General features: G+C 37.0%; 11 protein-coding genes across 11 annotated transcripts; 5 read left to right on the top strand and 6 right to left on the bottom strand.

The window, feature by feature from the left end:
* Positions 1–67: 67 nt before the first annotated feature.
* C9374_003419 (uncharacterized protein) lies at positions 68–1,897 on the top strand (the record flags this gene model as incomplete). Its single annotated transcript, XM_044692945.1, has 1 exon — positions 68–1,897. One exon carries the CDS (start codon positions 68–70, stop codon positions 1,895–1,897), a length of 1,830 nt encoding a protein of 609 aa, XP_044549597.1.
* An 89-nt stretch (positions 1,898–1,986) lies between these two features.
* C9374_003418 (uncharacterized protein) lies at positions 1,987–2,535 on the top strand (the record flags this gene model as incomplete). Its single annotated transcript, XM_044692944.1, has 1 exon — positions 1,987–2,535. One exon carries the CDS (start codon positions 1,987–1,989, stop codon positions 2,533–2,535), a length of 549 nt encoding a protein of 182 aa, XP_044549596.1.
* A 207-nt stretch (positions 2,536–2,742) lies between these two features.
* C9374_003417 (uncharacterized protein) lies at positions 2,743–5,099 on the top strand (the record flags this gene model as incomplete). Its single annotated transcript, XM_044692943.1, has 4 exons — positions 2,743–2,991; positions 3,039–4,257; positions 4,306–4,490; positions 4,539–5,099. 4 exons carry the CDS (start codon positions 2,743–2,745, stop codon positions 5,097–5,099), a joined length of 2,214 nt encoding a protein of 737 aa, XP_044549595.1.
* Positions 5,100–5,725: 626 nt separating this feature from the next.
* C9374_003416 (uncharacterized protein) lies at positions 5,726–6,550 on the bottom strand (the record flags this gene model as incomplete). The annotated part of the gene is made up of 2 exons (XM_044692942.1): positions 5,726–6,419; positions 6,534–6,550. 2 exons carry the CDS (start codon positions 6,548–6,550, stop codon positions 5,726–5,728), a joined length of 711 nt encoding a protein of 236 aa, XP_044549594.1.
* Positions 6,551–7,320: 770 nt separating this feature from the next.
* C9374_003415 (uncharacterized protein) lies at positions 7,321–8,711 on the top strand (the record flags this gene model as incomplete). Its single annotated transcript, XM_044692941.1, has 2 exons — positions 7,321–7,507; positions 7,576–8,711. The coding sequence occupies 2 exons, from the start codon at positions 7,321–7,323 to the stop codon at positions 8,709–8,711; spliced, it is 1,323 nt and encodes a 440-aa protein (XP_044549593.1).
* Positions 8,712–9,111: 400 nt separating this feature from the next.
* On the bottom strand, positions 9,112–10,635 carry C9374_003414 (uncharacterized protein; the record flags this gene model as incomplete). Its single annotated transcript, XM_044692940.1, has 1 exon — positions 9,112–10,635. One exon carries the CDS (start codon positions 10,633–10,635, stop codon positions 9,112–9,114), a length of 1,524 nt encoding a protein of 507 aa, XP_044549592.1.
* Positions 10,636–10,863: 228 nt separating this feature from the next.
* Positions 10,864–12,276, top strand: C9374_003413 (uncharacterized protein; the record flags this gene model as incomplete). The annotated part of the gene is made up of 1 exon (XM_044692939.1): positions 10,864–12,276. The coding sequence occupies one exon, from the start codon at positions 10,864–10,866 to the stop codon at positions 12,274–12,276; it is 1,413 nt and encodes a 470-aa protein (XP_044549591.1).
* Positions 12,277–12,305: 29 nt separating this feature from the next.
* C9374_003412 (uncharacterized protein) lies at positions 12,306–13,125 on the bottom strand (the record flags this gene model as incomplete). The annotated part of the gene is made up of 3 exons (XM_044692938.1): positions 12,306–12,711; positions 12,767–12,899; positions 12,957–13,125. The coding sequence occupies 3 exons, from the start codon at positions 13,123–13,125 to the stop codon at positions 12,306–12,308; spliced, it is 708 nt and encodes a 235-aa protein (XP_044549590.1).
* A 330-nt stretch (positions 13,126–13,455) lies between these two features.
* On the bottom strand, positions 13,456–15,482 carry C9374_003411 (uncharacterized protein; the record flags this gene model as incomplete). The annotated part of the gene is made up of 2 exons (XM_044692937.1): positions 13,456–14,267; positions 14,330–15,482. 2 exons carry the CDS (start codon positions 15,480–15,482, stop codon positions 13,456–13,458), a joined length of 1,965 nt encoding a protein of 654 aa, XP_044549589.1.
* A 209-nt stretch (positions 15,483–15,691) lies between these two features.
* C9374_003410 (uncharacterized protein) lies at positions 15,692–16,825 on the bottom strand (the record flags this gene model as incomplete). Its single annotated transcript, XM_044692936.1, has 1 exon — positions 15,692–16,825. The coding sequence occupies one exon, from the start codon at positions 16,823–16,825 to the stop codon at positions 15,692–15,694; it is 1,134 nt and encodes a 377-aa protein (XP_044549588.1).
* An 819-nt stretch (positions 16,826–17,644) lies between these two features.
* Positions 17,645–19,484, bottom strand: C9374_003409 (uncharacterized protein; the record flags this gene model as incomplete). The annotated part of the gene is made up of 3 exons (XM_044692934.1): positions 17,645–18,750; positions 18,798–19,165; positions 19,216–19,484. 3 exons carry the CDS (start codon positions 19,482–19,484, stop codon positions 17,645–17,647), a joined length of 1,743 nt encoding a protein of 580 aa, XP_044549587.1.
* Between the last annotated feature and the right edge of the window lie 344 nt (positions 19,485–19,828).

The following is a 19,828-nucleotide window of genomic DNA, read 5'->3' as shown; positions in this document are numbered from 1 at the left end:
AATATTTATTGCAAAAAATCTGCAAAAAAAATATTACACACAACCACATCATCATCTCCCTATAAAAATGATGTCTGACGATGAAAGTGTTTTCCCATTGGGTGATATCTTATCCGTCTCTGGTCCAGTCGTTGTTGCTGAGAAGATGGAAGGTGCTGCCATGTACGAACTCGTCCGTGTCGGTACTCAAAAACTAGTCGGTGAGATCATTCGTTTGGAAGCTGATACTGCAACTATTCAAGTCTATGAGGAAACTTCAGGCTTGACTGTCGGTGATCCAGTTCAACGAACGGGTAAACCTCTCTCAGTACACTTGGGTCCAGGTATCATGGGTTCTATTTTCGACGGTATTCAACGTCCTCTTGAAGTAATTTATAATATGAACAAGGATATTTACATTCCAAGAGGTATCAGCGTAAATGAATTGGACATACATAAGAGATGGCATTTCCAACCAACAAACTTTGGTGTTGGTGATAAGATCACTGGAGGAGATATTTTCGGTGAAGTTGAAGAGAATGATTTCATCAATCACAAGATTCTCTTACCACCAAATGCTATGGGTGAGATTACTTATATTGCTCCTGCAGGTGATTACACTATTGAAGAGACTGTTCTTGAAGTTGAGTTCAATGGTAGACCTTTTAAATTCAGTATGGCACACCACTGGCCAGTCCGTAAACCACGTCCAGTCATTGAAAAGTTGGCTGGTGATTATCCATTGTTAACCGGACAACGTGTTTTGGATGCTGTCTTCCCATCTGTTCAAGGTGGTACTTGTGCTATTCCAGGTGCCTTTGGTTGTGGTAAGACTGTCATTTCACAAGCCATTTCCAAGTATTCAAACTCTGACGCTATTATTTATGTTGGTTGTGGTGAACGTGGTAACGAAATGGCTGAAGTCCTCATGGAATTCCCTCACCTTACTGTTACAAATCAAAAGACCGGAAAGGAAGTCTCTATCATGAACAGAACTTGCCTTGTTGCCAACACATCAAACATGCCTGTTGCTGCCAGAGAAGCTTCTATTTACACTGGTATCACACTTTCCGAATACTTCAGAGATATGGGTATGAACGTTTCCATGTTGGCTGACTCTACATCTCGTTGGGCTGAGGCTCTCAGAGAAATTTCTGGTCGTCTTGCTGAAATGCCTGCTGACTCTGGTTATCCTGCATATTTGGGTGCTCGTTTGGCTTCTTTCTACGAACGTGCTGGTAAAGTACGTTGTATTGGTAACCCAGGACGTACTGGTTCTATTACCATTGTCGGTGCCGTCTCTCCTCCTGGTGGTGACTTTGCTGATCCAGTTACAGCTTCAACATTGGCCATCGTTCAAGTCTTTTGGGGTTTGGATAAGAAATTGGCTCAAAGAAAGCACTTCCCTTCTGTAAATTGGTCTATTTCATATTCTAAGTATATTGAAAGTTTGGAACCTTTCTATGAAAAGGTTGACCCAGAATTTACTCGTTTGCGTACAGTTATGAGAGAAATTCTTCAACAAGAAGAAGATTTGACTGAAATTGTGCAATTGGTCGGTAAGGACTCACTTCCAGAAAATGACAAAGTTACTATGGAAGTTGCCAGATTGTTGAGAGAAGACTTTTTGCAACAAAACTCTTACACAAGTTATGATATGTATTGTCCATTCTTCAAGACAATTCTCATGTTGCGTAACTTTGTTAAATTCTATGAGGAATCCCAAAAAGCCGTTCAAGAATCTGGTGCCGGTAAGATTACTTGGAATACCATCAAGAATGCCATGGGTGATATTATGTACAAGTTATCAAAACAAAAGTTCATTGAACCTAAAAACGGAGAACAAAAGATCAAACAAGAACTCAATGAGCTCTATCAAGAAATTGGAAATGCCTTCAAGAATCTCGAAGAGGATTAAATCATTTTGAAAATGCAATAATTATTAAAACAATTTTGTAAAACGAAGAATTGAACCTCTTTTTTGAAATTCATCTCCGGCATCAAAAAATGTCACAACTCCCTCAGTTTTTGATTCGTCAAGAAACGCCTCAAGACCACCAAGCAGTCTTTGAACTCATTGAAGAGGCCTTCCGAGATCTTGAGGTCAGTGATCATCAAGAGCAGTTTCTCGTTGAAAGACTCCGATTCTCTCCTTCGCACTTTATACCTCAACTCTCCTTGGTTGCCCATACTTTAGATGGCCAAATTATTGGGCACATACTCTTAACAAAATGTCACATCAATTACACAAATGATCGATTGGAATCCTTGGCCCTTGCTCCTCTTTCTGTAAAACCAGGATATCAAAGAAAAGGAATCGGAGCAGCTCTTATCAAAGAGGCTCACAAAATTGCAACAGAATTAGGATTTACCTCTGTCATTGTTGTTGGACATGCAGAATATTATCCTAAATTCGGATATCAACCTACCAAACAATTTGGAATTACATTTCCCTTTGAAGTTCCTGATGAATGTGGTATGGTTATCGAATTACAAAAAGGTGCTTTGAAATCTGGAGGCATTGTTGAGTATGCACCTGAATTTCAACTTGTCTAAGAAACTTGGATAATAATAAATGAATCAGAAAGACACGTTGAACAACAACAATTTGAAAATAAAAATGCTCGGGCTCAAAGTTTCAACACATAAATGTAACCAGCTCGTCTCAACTTCTCGCCCGTACTATCGGAATGATGAGAAACATACTCATCGGACTGAAACCAACTTCCGAACAAAACACAGTAAACAACATACAACACGGAGATGTTGTGGTGCATTTCTTACTGTACAATTATTGTGTATCATTATTGTGTATATCATAACAATTGGAGCTTTATGGGAAGATCATATTCAACTGTGTACTATAACTCATCATCAATACAGAAAGATAACTTTTACAATTTTGTTCGGGCTTCCGATGAGAGTACTACATCCGAAAAATTGAATGTGGGATTTAATTTTGCTGCTGAGGAATCAGGAGCAAAGATTTTGGCTTCTAATCCTGAGGCAAAGGTAAGAATATTAAATAATTCTCCTCTTTAAGGCTTATTATAATTTAGAAAGTTTCTAGAATTCTGAACGAAGACTCCGACAAATATTGCCTAATTCCTCGAACAGCACCTCAAAAGTGGATCATTGTGGAGTTATCAGAAGAAATTTTGATGAAAAGCATTGCTCTTGCAAATTTTGAATATTATTCGTGCTCGTTTAAGCATTTTAAAGTCTATGGATCCGTAAAGTATCCATGCAAGGGACAAAAATGTTGGGAACTTGTTGGATCTTTTCAAGCTTCAAACGGAAGAAAAGTGCAATCGTTTATCTTTAAAAAGCCATCAATCACAAGGTACATCAAGTTAGAATTTTTGACACACTATGGAGAGGCTGAATATTATTGTACGTTGAGCTTATTACGCGTGCATGGGTCGACATTATTGGAAGATTTGAAAAAGTCTCTTCAAAAATCATCCAGTAGAAAATCTCATGAGCCAAGTTCGATTGATGCAGCTACTCCACAAATGGAAGAGGATAGTACTCCAAAACTTGAAACTAAACATGACCACCACACATCTGACAATATGGCAACTGCCAAAATTATTGCAGAAACTATTACGACTGGTGTTAATGATATTCAAGCGAACCTTACAAATTTCCAACAAGAAAACAAAACAGCAAGTGAAACTGAAAATTTGGAGGAGCAATTTGGAAAGCTTTTACATGACGATATTTCAGATTTTTTGAAACAATCGATCGATTATTCAAAAATGGGAATCACAAACAAATCGAAAACCAATTTTTGGGCCTCCCAAATCAAACATAGATTGGAGAAATTGAGAGTTTGTTTGCTTACAGAGAGTCCAACCAAGAAATTCCTAGTTGTGCCAGACATTCCTACAATGAGTGTCATGACAAAACAGCACTATATCAACAGTACGATTTTCCTTAAAAATTATTCGTCTCCTTACATGCGACCCATTGATAATACCAGTTCTCTGATTTTATCCAGAAAACATGAGCTTCAACCAATTTGTCTTGCTCCCTTGAGAGTTATATGGGCAAATGTGTCATGCCCCTCTCTGCTTCGCAACAACTCTCCTGAAACCATACAAAATGTCTCTCAATCTGTTAATTTTTCTACCACTGAATCTGCTACTTACCCAAAAACGATAACGGATGATGACGATGATGATATTGATGATGGAGATGACGAAGCGCCTGAAGACACTCTTTCACAAATTATTAACGAAAAGGAAAATATTCTCAAATCATTGTTCAATGCAAGTAAGTATTATAATTAAGAATCTACCACTTTATTCACCCTCAAAATAGTTAAGGTTCATGGAGAAAATGAAGTGTTTTTAAGAAATCAGATTAAAAGTCTGGAGAATCGATATTTAAAAACAGTTCAATACATTCAACAAGTTCTTGAAAAGAATGGAGAAGACCACAAAACAATAGCAAACAGCTTTGTCTCGTTAACTCAAAAGCAAAGAGAGGCCATTGTTTCAGAGCTGGTACGTTGTACATTTTATTATGATTTTTCTTTAACTCACATGTCACAGAGACATGAAATTGATACCAAACTGAAAACAAAAATTGAAGAGTTTAGTACTGTAATAGACTCAAAAATTGCCAAGATCAGAGAAGAACAAGCTCAACAATTACGAAGCCTTAGGAAAGAATTTTTAGTTTATGGAGGTTGGGCAAGCATTTTGATTTTATTTTTCATCTTCATAGCACGTCCAAAGAAGGAGATAGTCATTCGTGGCAGAAATTCTCCCTACATGGATAAGATAGACTCTCCCAAAAGAGAATTCCAAAATAAGGGAAAGAGTCCTGCAAATAGGCTATCGTCCATGAATCTTCTTAGTATCCTATATTCTTTTTTCTTTCAAAATTTTGATGAGCATGAGGATGGCTCTAATGCATACATTGATAGAAGAGACCTCTATTCTAACAATATATCATTCGACGAAGATGCCATGCAAGATAGCGCCATTAAGAAAATTAGCCAAGAGGAAAAAATCACACAGGCGGTAGTAGGCACAAGAAGAGGTTCTCTAAAATTCTGGAATGAATCGGGGAATTTGAACCTCTTCTTCTGTCTTGTTTTGAAGGGTTGAATATTCTTCTACCAAGCTTCTGGCATTCTCTAGAGCTTCACGAATAGCTGATTTTTCCATATATTGGGTGTAGTGATGAAGGTAGAAGTTTTTTCTAAACAATTTCTTGCATCGTGCTTCCATCTCATCAAACACAGCACCAATACAGCAGTTATTGGCAAGACAAAGCAATGAATATGGTTGATTGTGAGGAGCAACATGACAAAGACCAACTTTGAACCCTTCTTGATTCCAATATATCATATCCATTCCAGATTTCATTTTTGCAATATTTCTATTGATATCTGAGATGTTTGCTTGTTGTCCTCTTAAAATCAATCCACACGACAAATATTTGTTGTGGATTGGATCACATTTTAACAATTGATAATCTCTTGAGAGTACATCTTTGAACATTTGATCCATTCTTCTTGGAGGTAAATGTATATCTTTAGGAACAACAAATGGAGACAAACTGCTAAGTAGAAACTTCAGTTTTGGATACGGAACAAGATTAGTGGTGATTTCGTTAAGGTCAACATTCAACGAACCCTCAAATCTCATGGAGCTTGTAAGATTTGCGAGAAGACTTGCAGCAATATCATTCATTTGATCGAATGGCTTTGAGTCCTCACCAGATATAGATCTTACACATCCTTCTTCTTCTCTAAAGAGTTTACAAGCTGGCACATGTCGTATAATGCTTGATTTTCAAGAGGAAGAACGCAGTCTGAGTGTTGTGTTAATTCATTCAACGACAAAATTGAGTTATAGGGAGATGTGATAACATCGTCATCTTTTGATGGAAAAACACATGTTGTGAATGTGTAAATTTCTGGAAATTCATCATGCAACACTTTGACAATATAAGATCCCAAACCAGATCCTGTACCTCCTCCTAGAGAATGTAATATGAAGAAGCTCTGTAAAGAGTCGCAGTCCTCTGCTTCCCTTCTTACCTTATCCAACACTTCGTCGTGATACTGTGGACCATATACTTCGTGCCCATGAGCCCAATTATTTCCTGCTCCACTCACGTCACTGATAAATTGTTGGTCCTTATTAAATAGGCCTCCAATTTCCGATTTTAACAAACTCTGCAACACTCCTTCCTCCATATCCACAAGTACAGCTCTCGCCCTAATATCAGGCAAATGCCCACCACTATTTGATTTTGCTTTTCCATCATAGTCCCATTTGAAAAATGTAGAAAGTGGGTCATCATACAACAAATCGGGGCTCTGATTTTTCTTACTTTGAAAATGTGAAGCGTGTTCCCTCAAAATCAAATCCCACATTCTACCTCCGATTTGATTACCACATTGTCCCACTTGTAATGTACTTGAAGTATATCGATCATGATACGATGTGTCATTAGAAAGTTGTAAATGTTGTATTTAATCACCAACAAGGGTTTGTATAATCACATGATTGCACCAGCCCGCCAACACTTACATAATCTCACGAGGCATTTTTTTTGATCTGTTTGAACAAATTTACACTCAGAGTTCAAAGGTTTAATGTGTGGTCACAAATTCCACTCCGAGTTCAATGTGGTATTCGGGTTTATTGCTGTGGTTACAAATGGTAAAAAGTTAATTACAGAATTAAGGTTGAAAAACATGTGAGATTGAAAAGTTCCAAAGCATTACTTTCAACAGATGTCACACTCACATCAACAAGTGTCGCAGAATCAATGACAACAGTGAGTGTTCGAATCCTTGTAGAGAACTGTTAAACAATTCAAAGGTCAAGGAGCACTAGCCTTCTGTGTTCACGCATTCTTTCCAGATGGTCATTTAAACGTTCTTGATAACGATTTGATCTGGAATTCATTTTCTCTTTTTATTATTGTATAAGATTGAGAATGATGATTGGTAGAAAAGACTATGTTCATGAAACTGCAACATTTGCAGTGTAGTACCTTAACCTCTCAAGCCTTATAATCGTCACATCAACACACCTATGCTATCAACGTCGGTCATAGCCACAACACTCATTGCATCTCTCTCGAACCAGCATAAAAAGTCGGTTATATTACCGCCAGCTTGTTAACAACATATGAGTTTGCATCCAGAGATAGATGACCTTATTGGCTACAGTATGGCAGTTGAGTGACAGGATCGTGTGTGAAAAGCCTTTAACACATTCTTAAAAAACAACTAGAAGTAATTGTTTACACAAACTAAACCGCACTTCGACTCACGTCAACAACAGCAAACCACTCTCAACCTCCTAAGCAATGGGTAATAGACAATCACAAAGACAGCACCAAGGTGCAAGTGGTCATCGACCTCATCCGCACAAATTGACCAACAAATCGGTCAGTGAAATTCGTCTCGCAAGTGTTCATGATAAGAGTTTTTCAAGTTCCCTCTCAGATTCTCTTGACTTTACACACATGTTCTCCATGGGTCAGAATGATAAAGGTAAGTACGATGAGTTTAATGATCATCATTGTGTGACATATTTTACCATATATACATCGATGATAAAGGTCAATTGGGTAGAGGTATAATGAGTAAGGATGATATTGAATCATATCCATTGGGTCCAATATTGGAGCTTCATAAACAAGAAAGTGCATCACACACCGAAGAAGAACAATTAGAAATCAATTCTCGTGTGCTCAAAGATATTAAATTTGTAGCTACAGGTCGTAGCCACTTACTCATGGCCACACATTGCAACAAGTTATATGGAATGGGATTTAATAACTACTCACAACTAGGATTTCCTCAAGACGAAGAGAACATTCCAAGACTGAGAGAGATTACACTCCCTGAAAGTGTGACAACCATTGATGGTGTCGCTGCAGGTTGGTTCCACTCCATTGTCGTGTGTGACCAGAATAAGATCTTTGCTGCTGGTCATTCATTCTTTGATCAAACCTTTGATGTCAAGATGGAGCCCAATTTTCAGAGATCCATTCGAATGGATTTTTTACAGAGAGATAAATCCAAAGTCACTACCGTGAGTGCAACGACCTTCTCATCAAGCTTAGTGGTCGACAATTGGAAAATCTATGCTTGTGGTGAAATGAATGCAAATTCAAATCCAACCAATTATTTAGTACCTGGATGTGAAGTATTCAAACGAGAGGTCATCAAAAAGTTTAAACATGCTGATAAGGGTCTCGTGGCATTGTGTGAAAATGGACGAGTCTATTTTGCAACCAAAGAAAGACCATTCCATATACTCATGGAAAATATTCATTCCATTACACCCTCACACATGTATGAAACCACTTATACATTGGAAGAGAGATCAACAATTTTGAGTGAATGTGATTTGGCTCCATACACGAAACGAAGTAATATCAATGTGGCTGCATTTATTGAAAAATACGGAATGGATAATGTGCAACTCTATTGTGGATATTGTTTCTATTATTTAGTTGTCAATAAGAAGAGGGTTTACACAATTAATGGAAGCGAATTGAATGAAGTTCTTAATTTGGAAGGAATCTCTACAAGTATCAACATTAAGGAAGTTGTTGCCACATCAGATTGCTCCTACTTTATATTTGAACGATGTTTATTTACAGCTGCGGAGCTTTTGATGAAATCTAGATTGAAAGAAAATGAGAAATTTGCAGATATTGAGATTGTCGCCACCTGTGACAGCATGTAAGCATGAAATGCTTAACAATATTGAAATTGTGAATATAAACAAATACAATTCTAAATGGATGGTTTATTCGTCGATATATGCAGCCTCTGATGAAGGGGCACTACCAGCCATGTTGAAGCCACCGCGAACCAATGGAATGTTTGTTTGATCCAAAAAGAGTTTTTTTTCATCATTGGATATTAATGGACACTTCTCGTACCAAAATAAATCTAATTTGATGGCATTTTGGTAGTTAATCATTGTTTGTAAAGTCTTGGAGGTAATTCTCTTGTTGTCGCTAATAAAGAATTTTTTCAATTGTGAATGATATTTCATAATTTTCTCGACTGCCTCATCTGAAAGGTCATTACCAGTTAGTCGTAGTCCTTGCAACCGATTCGTGCTCACATCTTCAATTCCATCAAGGAATTTGTCTGTCAAGTTGCATCGTTCCATAATTAGATATTTTACGTGGCAGTTGCAAATTGGACAGAGGAAGGGCAATTAACCATTCAATGTCTGTGAGATTGTTCTTCTCAATTCTCAAGTAATGTAAATTAGACAAGTCTGTAATCTCACATATCTCAATATTTGTGCATGAAATATTATTCATTTCAAGATCCAATCTTTGTAATTTGGAGCATGACTTCAAAATAGTCACAAGAGCAGTTTCATCCAAATTACATTCTCTTAACTTTAAGGTTCTAATACACTCAGAGAATGATCTCATAAACGTCAATATTCCAATGCTAGACAAGCTCACACAATGATTCAAATCAACAGTATCAAGATTCTCAAACTTGAATGAGCCGAGCTTGGAAAATGCAGTATCCTTCATATTTTGATTCTTACTTAGTTCTATATAAGTTAATTGATTTAGAATTTCGCCATTAGATGGCTCGAATACCTTTTTTAAGTTACTTGTGTTAAAGCCACAACCAGAGAGTTTTAGCTTGGTTAAATTTGGTAGTTTCACTTTCATTAACTGTTCCATGCCACTATCTGAAAAATTTAAACATCTCTCGAAACAAATTTCTCGTAAATTACTTTGTCCAACAGTGCGCATGGATTGTTTGGTTATTTTCTGATTTTCTAAGAACAAAATTTCCAATGCAGGCAGTTTCATCAAGTTGGAAACAGAATATTCATCTGTAAATCCTTCACTTGAAATCAATGATAAATGTTTCAATCGAGATTCTGAGAATTCATTTTTGAGAATTTTCTTAATTGAACCTTGATTTTCTTCAATGTCCACAATAAAATCAAAGTTATATTTCTGAGGTGGAAAATCTCGCAGCATCATTCCAGTATTCAATTTCAAATAGGTCAATGAAGCAAGTTCAAACAACTTGGTAAACTCCCAATCGTACACTGAATCTAATTTCAGCTTTTTCAAGCTCTCACATTCTCTTAATGCTGAACATAGACCTGAATGGTAATGTTTTCTATTTCCAATAAATGTAAATCTCTCAATTCTCTTATTCTTTCTTAATGATTGACAGTAGGTATCAGTCATTGGACAGTAATCCACTGTCAATGTGTGAGCATGTTTAAAAATGTAATTCATGATAAACCCATCCTGTTCAACTTTTTCACTCGGGTTACGTGATTCATAGGGTGTTAAATCTCCTTTCACAATGAAATTTCTATATAAAAACACGACATGTGTTTTGTGTATATCCCAATGTTTGTAACCAAAGAATAAATTAAAAATTGAATGATGATTCTTGTTATGGACACTTTGAAGAAAATTGCAATATTCATTGATGGATTGTTTGGAGAGAATGAGAAAGGAGAGAATGTCTACAATAACATCCATTGGAAGGATAGAATAATCCGAATTTTCATTTGTTTGAGAAGAAATATCATTCATTGTGCTCTTCAAATCCGATGAATTATCATTATCGGAGAGTGAAGATGAGCCTTTCGGTGATGATTGCAACATTTTTTTAAGAATTCATACAAAAGACAGACGATGAGAAGTTGTATAAATAAAAGGATCGAGCATAAAATTACATTCTAGAATTGAGTCTTTTATCCTTGTTTTCAACAGTTTTGCGTCCTTCTTCATCCACAATTTATGAGAGGATGGAAAAACTTGGATTTCCGCTTGCGCATGTTTTCAATTTGTTTTTTGAAGACTGTTAAGTGTTGTTGAGCACCGTTCGAAAAAATGTCTCAACAACAACACCCTTCGGAACAAAAAGAAGCTTCCATAACACATCCCATGGATGATGATCGAGATGAAGATTATGAAACAGAAGAAGAGGAAGAAGCTTTCATTAATGAAGAAGATATTGATCATGTAGCCGGAGAATATGATGAAAATGATAAGCCTCCGAGTGATGATGAGGAAGAAGATGAATGGATGGATGATGATGAAGAGGAATCTAAAAACAGACCTTTAAGAAATGTTCCCGATTATTCAACAAGCTCGTTTAATGAACATACAGACGCTATTTATTCCATTAGTGTGGTTGAGAATGGATTGAATGAATTTTTGTGTGTCACATCAAGTGGAGATGATAGTGCTTATTTATGGAAGTTTAATACTCAAACACTCACTACTACACCTATTAAGAGACTCTCTGGACATACAGATACTGTTTTACAATCAAAATTCAATTTCGATAAGAGTTTAATTGCTACTGGCGGTATGGATGGAACTGTGAAAATATGGAATGCTCAGAGTGGTGATTTAATTTCATCATTGGAGGGACCAGCAGAGAGCATTGAGTGGATTGACTGGCATCCAAAGGGAAACATTGTTATTGGAGGATCAGCAGATTCAACCACTTGGATGTGGAATACTCAGAAAGAACTTTGTTTGAACGTATTTTCGGGACACTCTGACAGTGTGACTTCTGGATGTTTTTCAGCAGATGGTAAACTTATTGTCACTGCTTCTGAAGATGCAACAGTTAAGGTTTGGAATCCAAAAACTGCAGAATGCGTGGTCACATACTCTGCTCATGAAAAGAATATCAAGTCATTCTGTGAGGAACCAATCACTGTTTTGAAATGCAACCAAAACAATACGGCTATCTTTTTATGTGGTTCCTTGGACGGATCTGTTGCATTATGTCAATTGGAACAGCAACGAGTATTGAGTTACTTGAGAAATAAGCATGCTCATACTAATTCTGTTGAGGATGTTCTGTTCCATCCAGAGCAACAACACTTGCTGGTGAGTGCTGGCATGGATGGCCAAATTGTGTTATGGGACACACAATCCTCTACAGCTCGACAAGTTTTGAAAAATTATCCTCTCCAAGAACATACTGAATTGACTTCAACCGATTCTAATGTTGGTGGATCTTCTACAACTACTGTTTCAACAGATCTCAACTTTGATACCAGTGCCGCTCCCGTTGGTGTTACACATATTCAATTTGATGCTTCACGGCCTTATATTCTCTACTCGGGTGACATACAAGGAAATATCTTTAGTTGGGACGTTCGTGTTGGAAAAGTCGTGAAAATGTACCAAGGACATGCTGACGTCATTTCCGATTTTACACAGAGTAGTGACTACATCTTCTCGGTATCAGAAGATAAAAGAGCCCTTATTTTCAATAAACAATAAGTTTCATGCATGATTTATATTTACACATTTCAATAATGTTCATAAGAATCGCCACCAAATTCTCTTAGTAATTTATAGTCATGTACATGTTTCCTCACTCCTTCAAGAATTTCCTCAACCTCCGAGTTAGAAAATTTGCTCACCATTGCAGCAAATCGGTTGTATATTTCCAGATCGTTTTTGTCTTCCAAAAACCTCTCTCTAGGTGTATTAATAACGTATTGATCGAATTGAGCTCTTCTCTCTGATGCATTTTGTTGTTCCAGTTGATGCGATATGTGAGTGCTTAATTCCTCTATTTCTTGTATTTCTGAAAAACTAAGTGGTGATGGATTTCTAAGTTCTTCCGACATGGATGTCATACATCTCTGCCTTAGAGATTGATGAGACAGAGCTGATTGAGAGCGAGGGCCTCTGGATCTACTTGACGAAGCACTAACATGAACTCCAAGATCAAAAATGCAACATTCAAGAATCAAAGGATACTTACCGACTCTTGGAAGGTGATGACGGAGAGTTTGCTGCGCTCCGAGGCGAATTTAGAAAACCTGAAAGAGAGGGAGAAGTAAAGTTGTAGGAGCTATCAGCTCTTGATTCCGTCATATCACCGTTGAGATGTTGATCTTGTCTCGGGTTGAATCATTCAGCACAATGGTCATTCATTTGAAATGAATACTTACTTCTTTTCTTTGGCCGGACCACCATCGTTCGTGGCGTTTTATTATCTATCACTGATTTCGAATTTTCAAGTCTTGATCTATGCAAGTAGTAATGTATTGAGAGGGCATCTCTTCCTCCTCGATTTTTAAAGGAATAGGCAAAATAAGGTGACTTCTCCGAGGTAGACATTGGCACAATTTTTTTTACAGTTACGATTGTTGGTTGTTTGCATCGTGAATCGTAGATTTCCCATTTCATCGGATGAGCCTTGTTGTTAGGTGATTCAAAAGCTCTCTCAATCGACTCGTGATGAAATATTCAAATATGCGAGTGATACCACCATCAAGTAGTAGAAATGACTTTCTAATGGCTTGTTCTTTCTCATTTCCAAATATCCATCACCGCGCATCACCTTCTTTCCCTCAAATAAATGCACTTCCAATAATAATACTCCAGCGCGTACGATCTTGAAGCTGATCTTACTGCTGCTCATCTAATACTTATGGGTATACATATTTTCTATTGTTTGTTTGAAGAATAATGTTGTTGCATTTGTTGTTCGAGTTTTACTCGATGAGCGTTCAGTAATATTTCTCCCTTATCAATGGTCATGGATTTGTATTGAAAGTAAGGTTGATGATGTGTTGCCATCATAGAGCTATTAGAAAGACCAAAAGTAGATGGCGACAAGGAAGAAGATATGGATGTACAATGATTCTTGTTTCCAATATTACTTTCCTCAGGATTGAAATCAAACACACAGGTACCCACTGTTAAATGATGAATCTCTTCATCTTCTTTCAAGGGAGCACACAAATAAATCACCTTCTCATAGGGACAAATCTTCTTCACAAAACCAATTCCGATGAATTGAGTGTCAAGTTCAGTGCTTGTCTTGAGTGTCATGAGAGGATAATCAGACTTGGTATGGTGTTGAGATAGAGTAGAATAGAAGGAATTCTTTTGTTTGTTCTGATGTGTTGTCATGAACTTGTAAATTCCTACAAATGAAGCATTGAGATGATAGAGACCTTGAGAGAGTTCACTCGGATCCATATTCAATAACGTAATGATTAGAGAATTCCATTTGATTTTTCGACAAGGAGTAAGTTCAGAGAAAAATTGATATATACTTTGGGAGTAGTTCATAGTCGTTGAGTTGGTTGCCAACGTGTTGTTACCTTCTAAAATCGTATTCAAAAATGGGTTGAATCGATGAAGAAATTCCTGTGTGGAGTAATATCTTGAAAAGTACCAAAAGTGTTGCATATTAATTTTAGAAAAGTAGTGATTTCTATAGGCTTGTTTTGAATTGAGAATAAACAGTGTTTCTAAATTTCTCAAATCAAAGATGGGCGTATTTGCTCCATTGAATTGATTTTCTGTAGCATACTTTGCATTGTACTGTTCTCGTTGGTATAATGATGATTATATTGAATAAATGTTAATCGATTATTCAAGGCATCATGATGTAATGGACCAGATGGAGAAGGACTATAGGATGGATTTTTAAAATTACTCAATATAACAATATCAATGGGTGAAAATAATCGAGCAAGTTCCAACACAATTTGATATCCACTGGATGGAAGTAAACTGTGAGTATTCACTACTAATGGAATGTCTTTAAATTTCTTCTTATAGAGTTGATACAAGTTCATTGATTGGTGAATATATGTTTCCATTTGAATATCCGTAGATGCATGTCCATGATAACACCAATCAATTAATTCATTCTCTTCAAAATTTTGTGAATTATATAATGGTCCAAATGTTGAACTTGTGTGAATCGATAGAGACATGGTACCTCTCACACCATGTGAAGGAACATTAATGTTTAAATCTAAAAATGCTACTTTTGGATGATCATTCAATAATACATTCATGAGATAGGTACTAAATACTGATTTTCCTGATAGACCATGACCCACTATTAAATATTTTCGATTGTTTTTAGATGTAGTAGCTCTATTCGTGACTCGTTTGATAAAATTATCTGCAAAAGAAAATTTCAATGGATGTGAAGGAACACTTTCATCATTTGCTGAAAATATGTAAAGAGATTTTAACTTGCGTTTGGATTTGTCCAATTTTTGATTATTGAAGATTTGCATATTTCTGTGAATGAAAAAGCATCTTACAAATTGATCAAATTTCATCTGATCATCAGATGCTATGGAATCGGGAATGTAAAATTCAATAGTTGCTTGTTCTTTACCACAATTTTCAATTGGAATCATTCCAAATTGACATGAAGCATTCAAGAAATAGGATTGATGACTCGATTCTATCATTCTTCCCATAATCTTTATCCTTCCTTGTAATACTATGAAATAACAAACACCAATGACATGAATGGTCGTATTTTCATTTTTCAGTCGTGTGGTAAAAGTTTGTCGAGTCGTTGATGGTGAAGGCAATAATGTATCCATCCTATTTGAGATGGTAATATTGTCATCATTGTCTTGTTCATCATTCATATGCTGCTCGTCATCGGAGAGACAATCAACAGTGCTTCGGGAAGGTTCAATGACTTTTTTGAGCATTTTTTTCTTTGGTAAACAATTTCCCTTGATCAGCAAGGCACCACTGCAAAAGTCATTGAATACTCACGCGCTTGTTTTAATATCCATGTATTGTGCTTGTTTATTTTGTGGTTTAAATTTTGTGAAATTGTGTTTTGTTAGATTACATTGTGTTCTTCCTGAGATCAAAATTGGAGTGTTGTTGTTGTTGTTTTCGTACCAAATTGTTCTTACATGCTATTCGTTGAGGCAATTTGTAAGAACTTAATCAACGTATTTACATCTTCACGATGCACTGGCGAAGGATCCACCAACATGTTTTGTTGTTGAGGAGGTTGTGGTTGAATATTCATTTGAGTTTGAGATGCCCTTAATAACATGTGAGAAGGAGGACACAATTGCGTACTCGTACTGGTCGTGAAACTAGTATCAATTTTGAGTGGTTTCTTAGCAATGGTCTTTTTCATGGGATAGACAGGTGAAGATGAAGTACTGTTCATGGAAGGTAATTGAGTATTGTTCGTATTGGAGTGATCTGACACAGAGTGATTGTTAGGATACAATGAAGGATGGGTTGTTGTTGTTGGATGAGAGAGGGTGGGTTGCTGTTGTTGTGCATGTTGCTGAATGGAAATCATGGGAGGTGAGTTAGAGGGTGTCGAGCTCGACGTCGATGAAGATTTCGTCGATGAACTCACACTCGAACTCGATCGTTTTCGTGCAGTGACTCCATGCTGCTGCTGCTTCTTATTCTCTCCTCCTGTGGAAGCATTGGTAGTAGGCATGTTCAACTTTTTCCATTGATACAAATCATGGAAATAGCAATAATTGCACACATTGTTCCAATCTGATGCTATGAACTCTCGTTTGAATTCTGTGGGACATCTCAATGAGAATCTTAATCGGTTGGAAACATCTCTGGCACAACCCTCAATGCAACAAACAGTTTGATGCTGTTCCACTCTGACATCCGATGAAGAGTGAGAGACTCCAGAGGTATTTGAAATCACTTCATGGCTTTTTGCTCGTTTTCTGGTTTGAACGGCATACGAAGAGGTATTGTTGTTCGTGTTAGCTAAAGTAGAACCATTGGAATGAGCTTCATTCATGGACTTTCTCTTTTTGGTATTTGAGATGTCGTCCTCAGAGTGTGTTGGAACAGAGGAGACGAGTGTTGGTTGAGACAATGAATCTTGATTGCTCTGGCCAGATGGATACGACGAATTCATGATGGATGGGAATGTAGAAGGAGGGTGTTGATGCAACATCATTGGAGGTGGTTGTGGAACAGAGGTAATGTTAAAGGATGTGGAAGGTCGTTGTGAAAAGTCTTCACGAACCTTATCGAGGAGTAACTTTCTCATGGTTAATAATAACAGCAGCAAGATATTGAAGAAGAATATTAATGAAGGTCACCGTTGAAAACTACTACTACGACTACTTTGTAATGACTTGGAGCAAGACTTGATTTCTTCACTCTTTTGAATGAGTGTGTGTGAAAAATACAATGACGTGAATCGTGTTCTCAGAAACAAGGAACAGATGAACTTGAGAGGAGCTTTAAAAAATTCACACACAACGAAGTAACGGTTGTTCACGAAAGAAGTGTTTGAATGTGTGAAATTAATAATCAAATTATTAATAATACACACAAATAGATGGTTGTTAACAACAACTTGAAGCAGAATGCAGAATCTGATTCGAGTGTGAATTAAAGGTTTTTTTTTGAAGGTCTAAAATAGATTGTGTCGAGAGCTGCCGCGATTCGATCTTCATACAACGTTAAGCAGAATCTGTGTGAAAAATCCGTGCTGTGACGCAAGATGCATCCATGTGCTCACGTGTCGTGTTGGGCTGTTTTTGTCACTGAAAAGGTTTATTGTTTTTCTGTCAGTGTCTTGTCCATGTTCTCAGAGATGGATGCTATTTTGGAAACAATATTACTCGATTGGAGTTTTGGTATCTCTGTGTGAAACGTGTGATGGCGATAGAATGAACCCCAAAAGTAATGATAGAGGAATGTCTGTTTGGCTCATAAAAGAGACAAGCCACGTTCATAAATGTTCCTAGTTCCCAAATAGATAAGCCGTGTGTAATTGCCAAATAAATAATAATGGTTGATACAATCACCTTTTGGATTCACAAAGTTTCATGCTGTAGAAGACGAAATAACAAGCTCCAGATTATCTTCTCTGAGAATTGTTTGGTGCGGATGGTGGTCCAACCGTAGTGTTTTTCAAGGATTGGAAGTACTTGGCTTTCTCAAAGTTGTATTCCTCAACGCCCTCTTGAGGTGGAATGTCATATCCTTCATGATAAAATCCACACTTGGTACCATTTTTACAATTTCCTTTAAGGTAAAACAAACATTTTATGGGCTTGAATGATCTTGGCTCAACAGGACCTTGTGGAGGTGGAGGAGGATTTAGAGGAGGTCTTGGCTTTGATTGTTGTTGACTTCTGTTGGATGATTGACGATTGTGAGGATGATGGTGGTGATTAGGTTGACGAGATGGATGATGTGATGGTTGAGATGGATGAGGTGGTTGGGAAATGTTTGTTGTCATCATCATCATTGAGGGTGGTTGCTGTTGTGGTGAAGGTTGTGGCCGGTAATAAGGTGATTGTTGAAAAACGGTGGTGGCCACAGATGGAGAAATTGGATGAGATGGAGAAACTATGGTGTGGTGGTGTGGTGTCGACGTTGTTGGGAATGTCGAAGGATTGTTGACATAGGAAGTTGGCATTGAGCTCGTTTGTCCAGTGGAAATGTTGGTAATTGGTATTGGATTAAGACGATTGAGAGTACCAAAGGTAGCATTGAGTAAATTTGAAATCTCTGCAATATTTGGCACTGTATCTGGAGATTTAGGAGAATCAATAACCATCTTAGATTGGGATTTTTTCACTTCTGCAGCAATTCTTGAAGCCTCTGTGCTTGATAAATCTGGAATTTGGTCTGACTTGTGTTCTACTAATATAGGCCTTAGAGGACTCACTCCATTCACTGTATTTGTCATGTTTGATAAAATTAATTGTTTCAATTGTCTTTGTTGATTGAGTAATGTCCTTTCTCTTGATTTTTCTTCATTCATCAATTCTTGAACAGTCTTGTGACTTCCATTTGAATTTTGTCCTGCATTTTCTTCTATATAGGCAGACCTAGGTTCAATCATTTGGACTTGTTCTAGAGTCGAAGACCAACTCACTTTTTTCTTTTTCTTTCCAGTGGAAGACGATGAAGCCTCGTCTAAGGTTGTTGTAGTGGGAGATCTGTCATCGGTTTTAACTTGATTAAAAGGTCAAGATCATTCCAATGTTGTAAAAAAAACTTACCTTTCTTTTTCATGGGTATTGAAGTATCAATAGTTGGTGACATTGAGGTGGATGCATTTTCTGTGTTGTCACTTTCAGGTCTTTGTTTTCTCTTCTCAGCATTGCTTGACGTGGCGCTTGTCGTGCTTGTTGCTGCAAGTGTTGATGATTTTTTCTTTGAGTCAGTCGTTGATGTCTCTTGCACGAATTTTTGTTTCCAGTCTTGAATCAATTCATCAACACTGGTCTTTATTGGTTTAGAAATAATGGTTGACTTGGTCACTGAATTTAAAGCTTTACCAATTTTTGATTTTTTGACATTTGCAACAGTAAGTCCACCACAATTGTTTAACTTGTCCTTTATAGCATTGACCAGTTCCTTTATGAGGCTGTAAAACGTGGTTAGGAATTAAATCATAAATGATTAAATAATACATACTTTTCATCGATTTGATCCAAAGCATCCGTAATCCATTCAGATATCAACGACAATCCATCTGCATCTATAAACATTTTGAGAATGTTTTTCTTGATTGTAGCATTCAAGACTTTGGCACACTCTAGCCTTCCGCTTTTGATAGTCTCTTTATGAGAGGTGGGTGAAAACTTCAAATCGCGACATATATTCATGAAGGTTTCAATGTACTCTTTTTTCGTTATTTTATAATTATTGGTAATTGTTTTGATTCTTTCGGTTACATCCACCATGGTTGTGATGATGTTGTGAGTACTTAAAAATTATGTGTTGAGAGGATTAGATGTGGGATGTTGTCCTCCCGTTTATAAAATTTGCTGGATGAGAATGGAGAAAAACTATTTGGATAATGATGATGATTTTCTATCAATCAGGCTTCTGAAGTGCCGGTAGGCAATATAGCTTCACTCCGACAATGTTCTTGAAGAGAATATTTTTTTCAACTTCTCCTTCAACAACGACTTCTCTTTTTACAATAGACTCTCTCTTTCCAAGGTGCTTGTTCTTGACTAGTGGTCGACCATGTTGTTGTAGGTTGTCCATGATCCTCCTTGCAAACGGCTTTCTCTACGTGGCA

The sequence above is a fragment of the Naegleria lovaniensis genome (assembly GCF_003324165.1).
Source record: "Naegleria lovaniensis strain ATCC 30569 chromosome Unknown tig019, whole genome shotgun sequence".
Classification (NCBI taxonomy): Eukaryota; Heterolobosea; class Eutetramitea; order Acrasida; family Naegleriidae; genus Naegleria; species Naegleria lovaniensis.
Note: the sequence above shows the minus strand (reverse complement) of the source record. Positions and strands in the feature narration are given on the sequence as shown.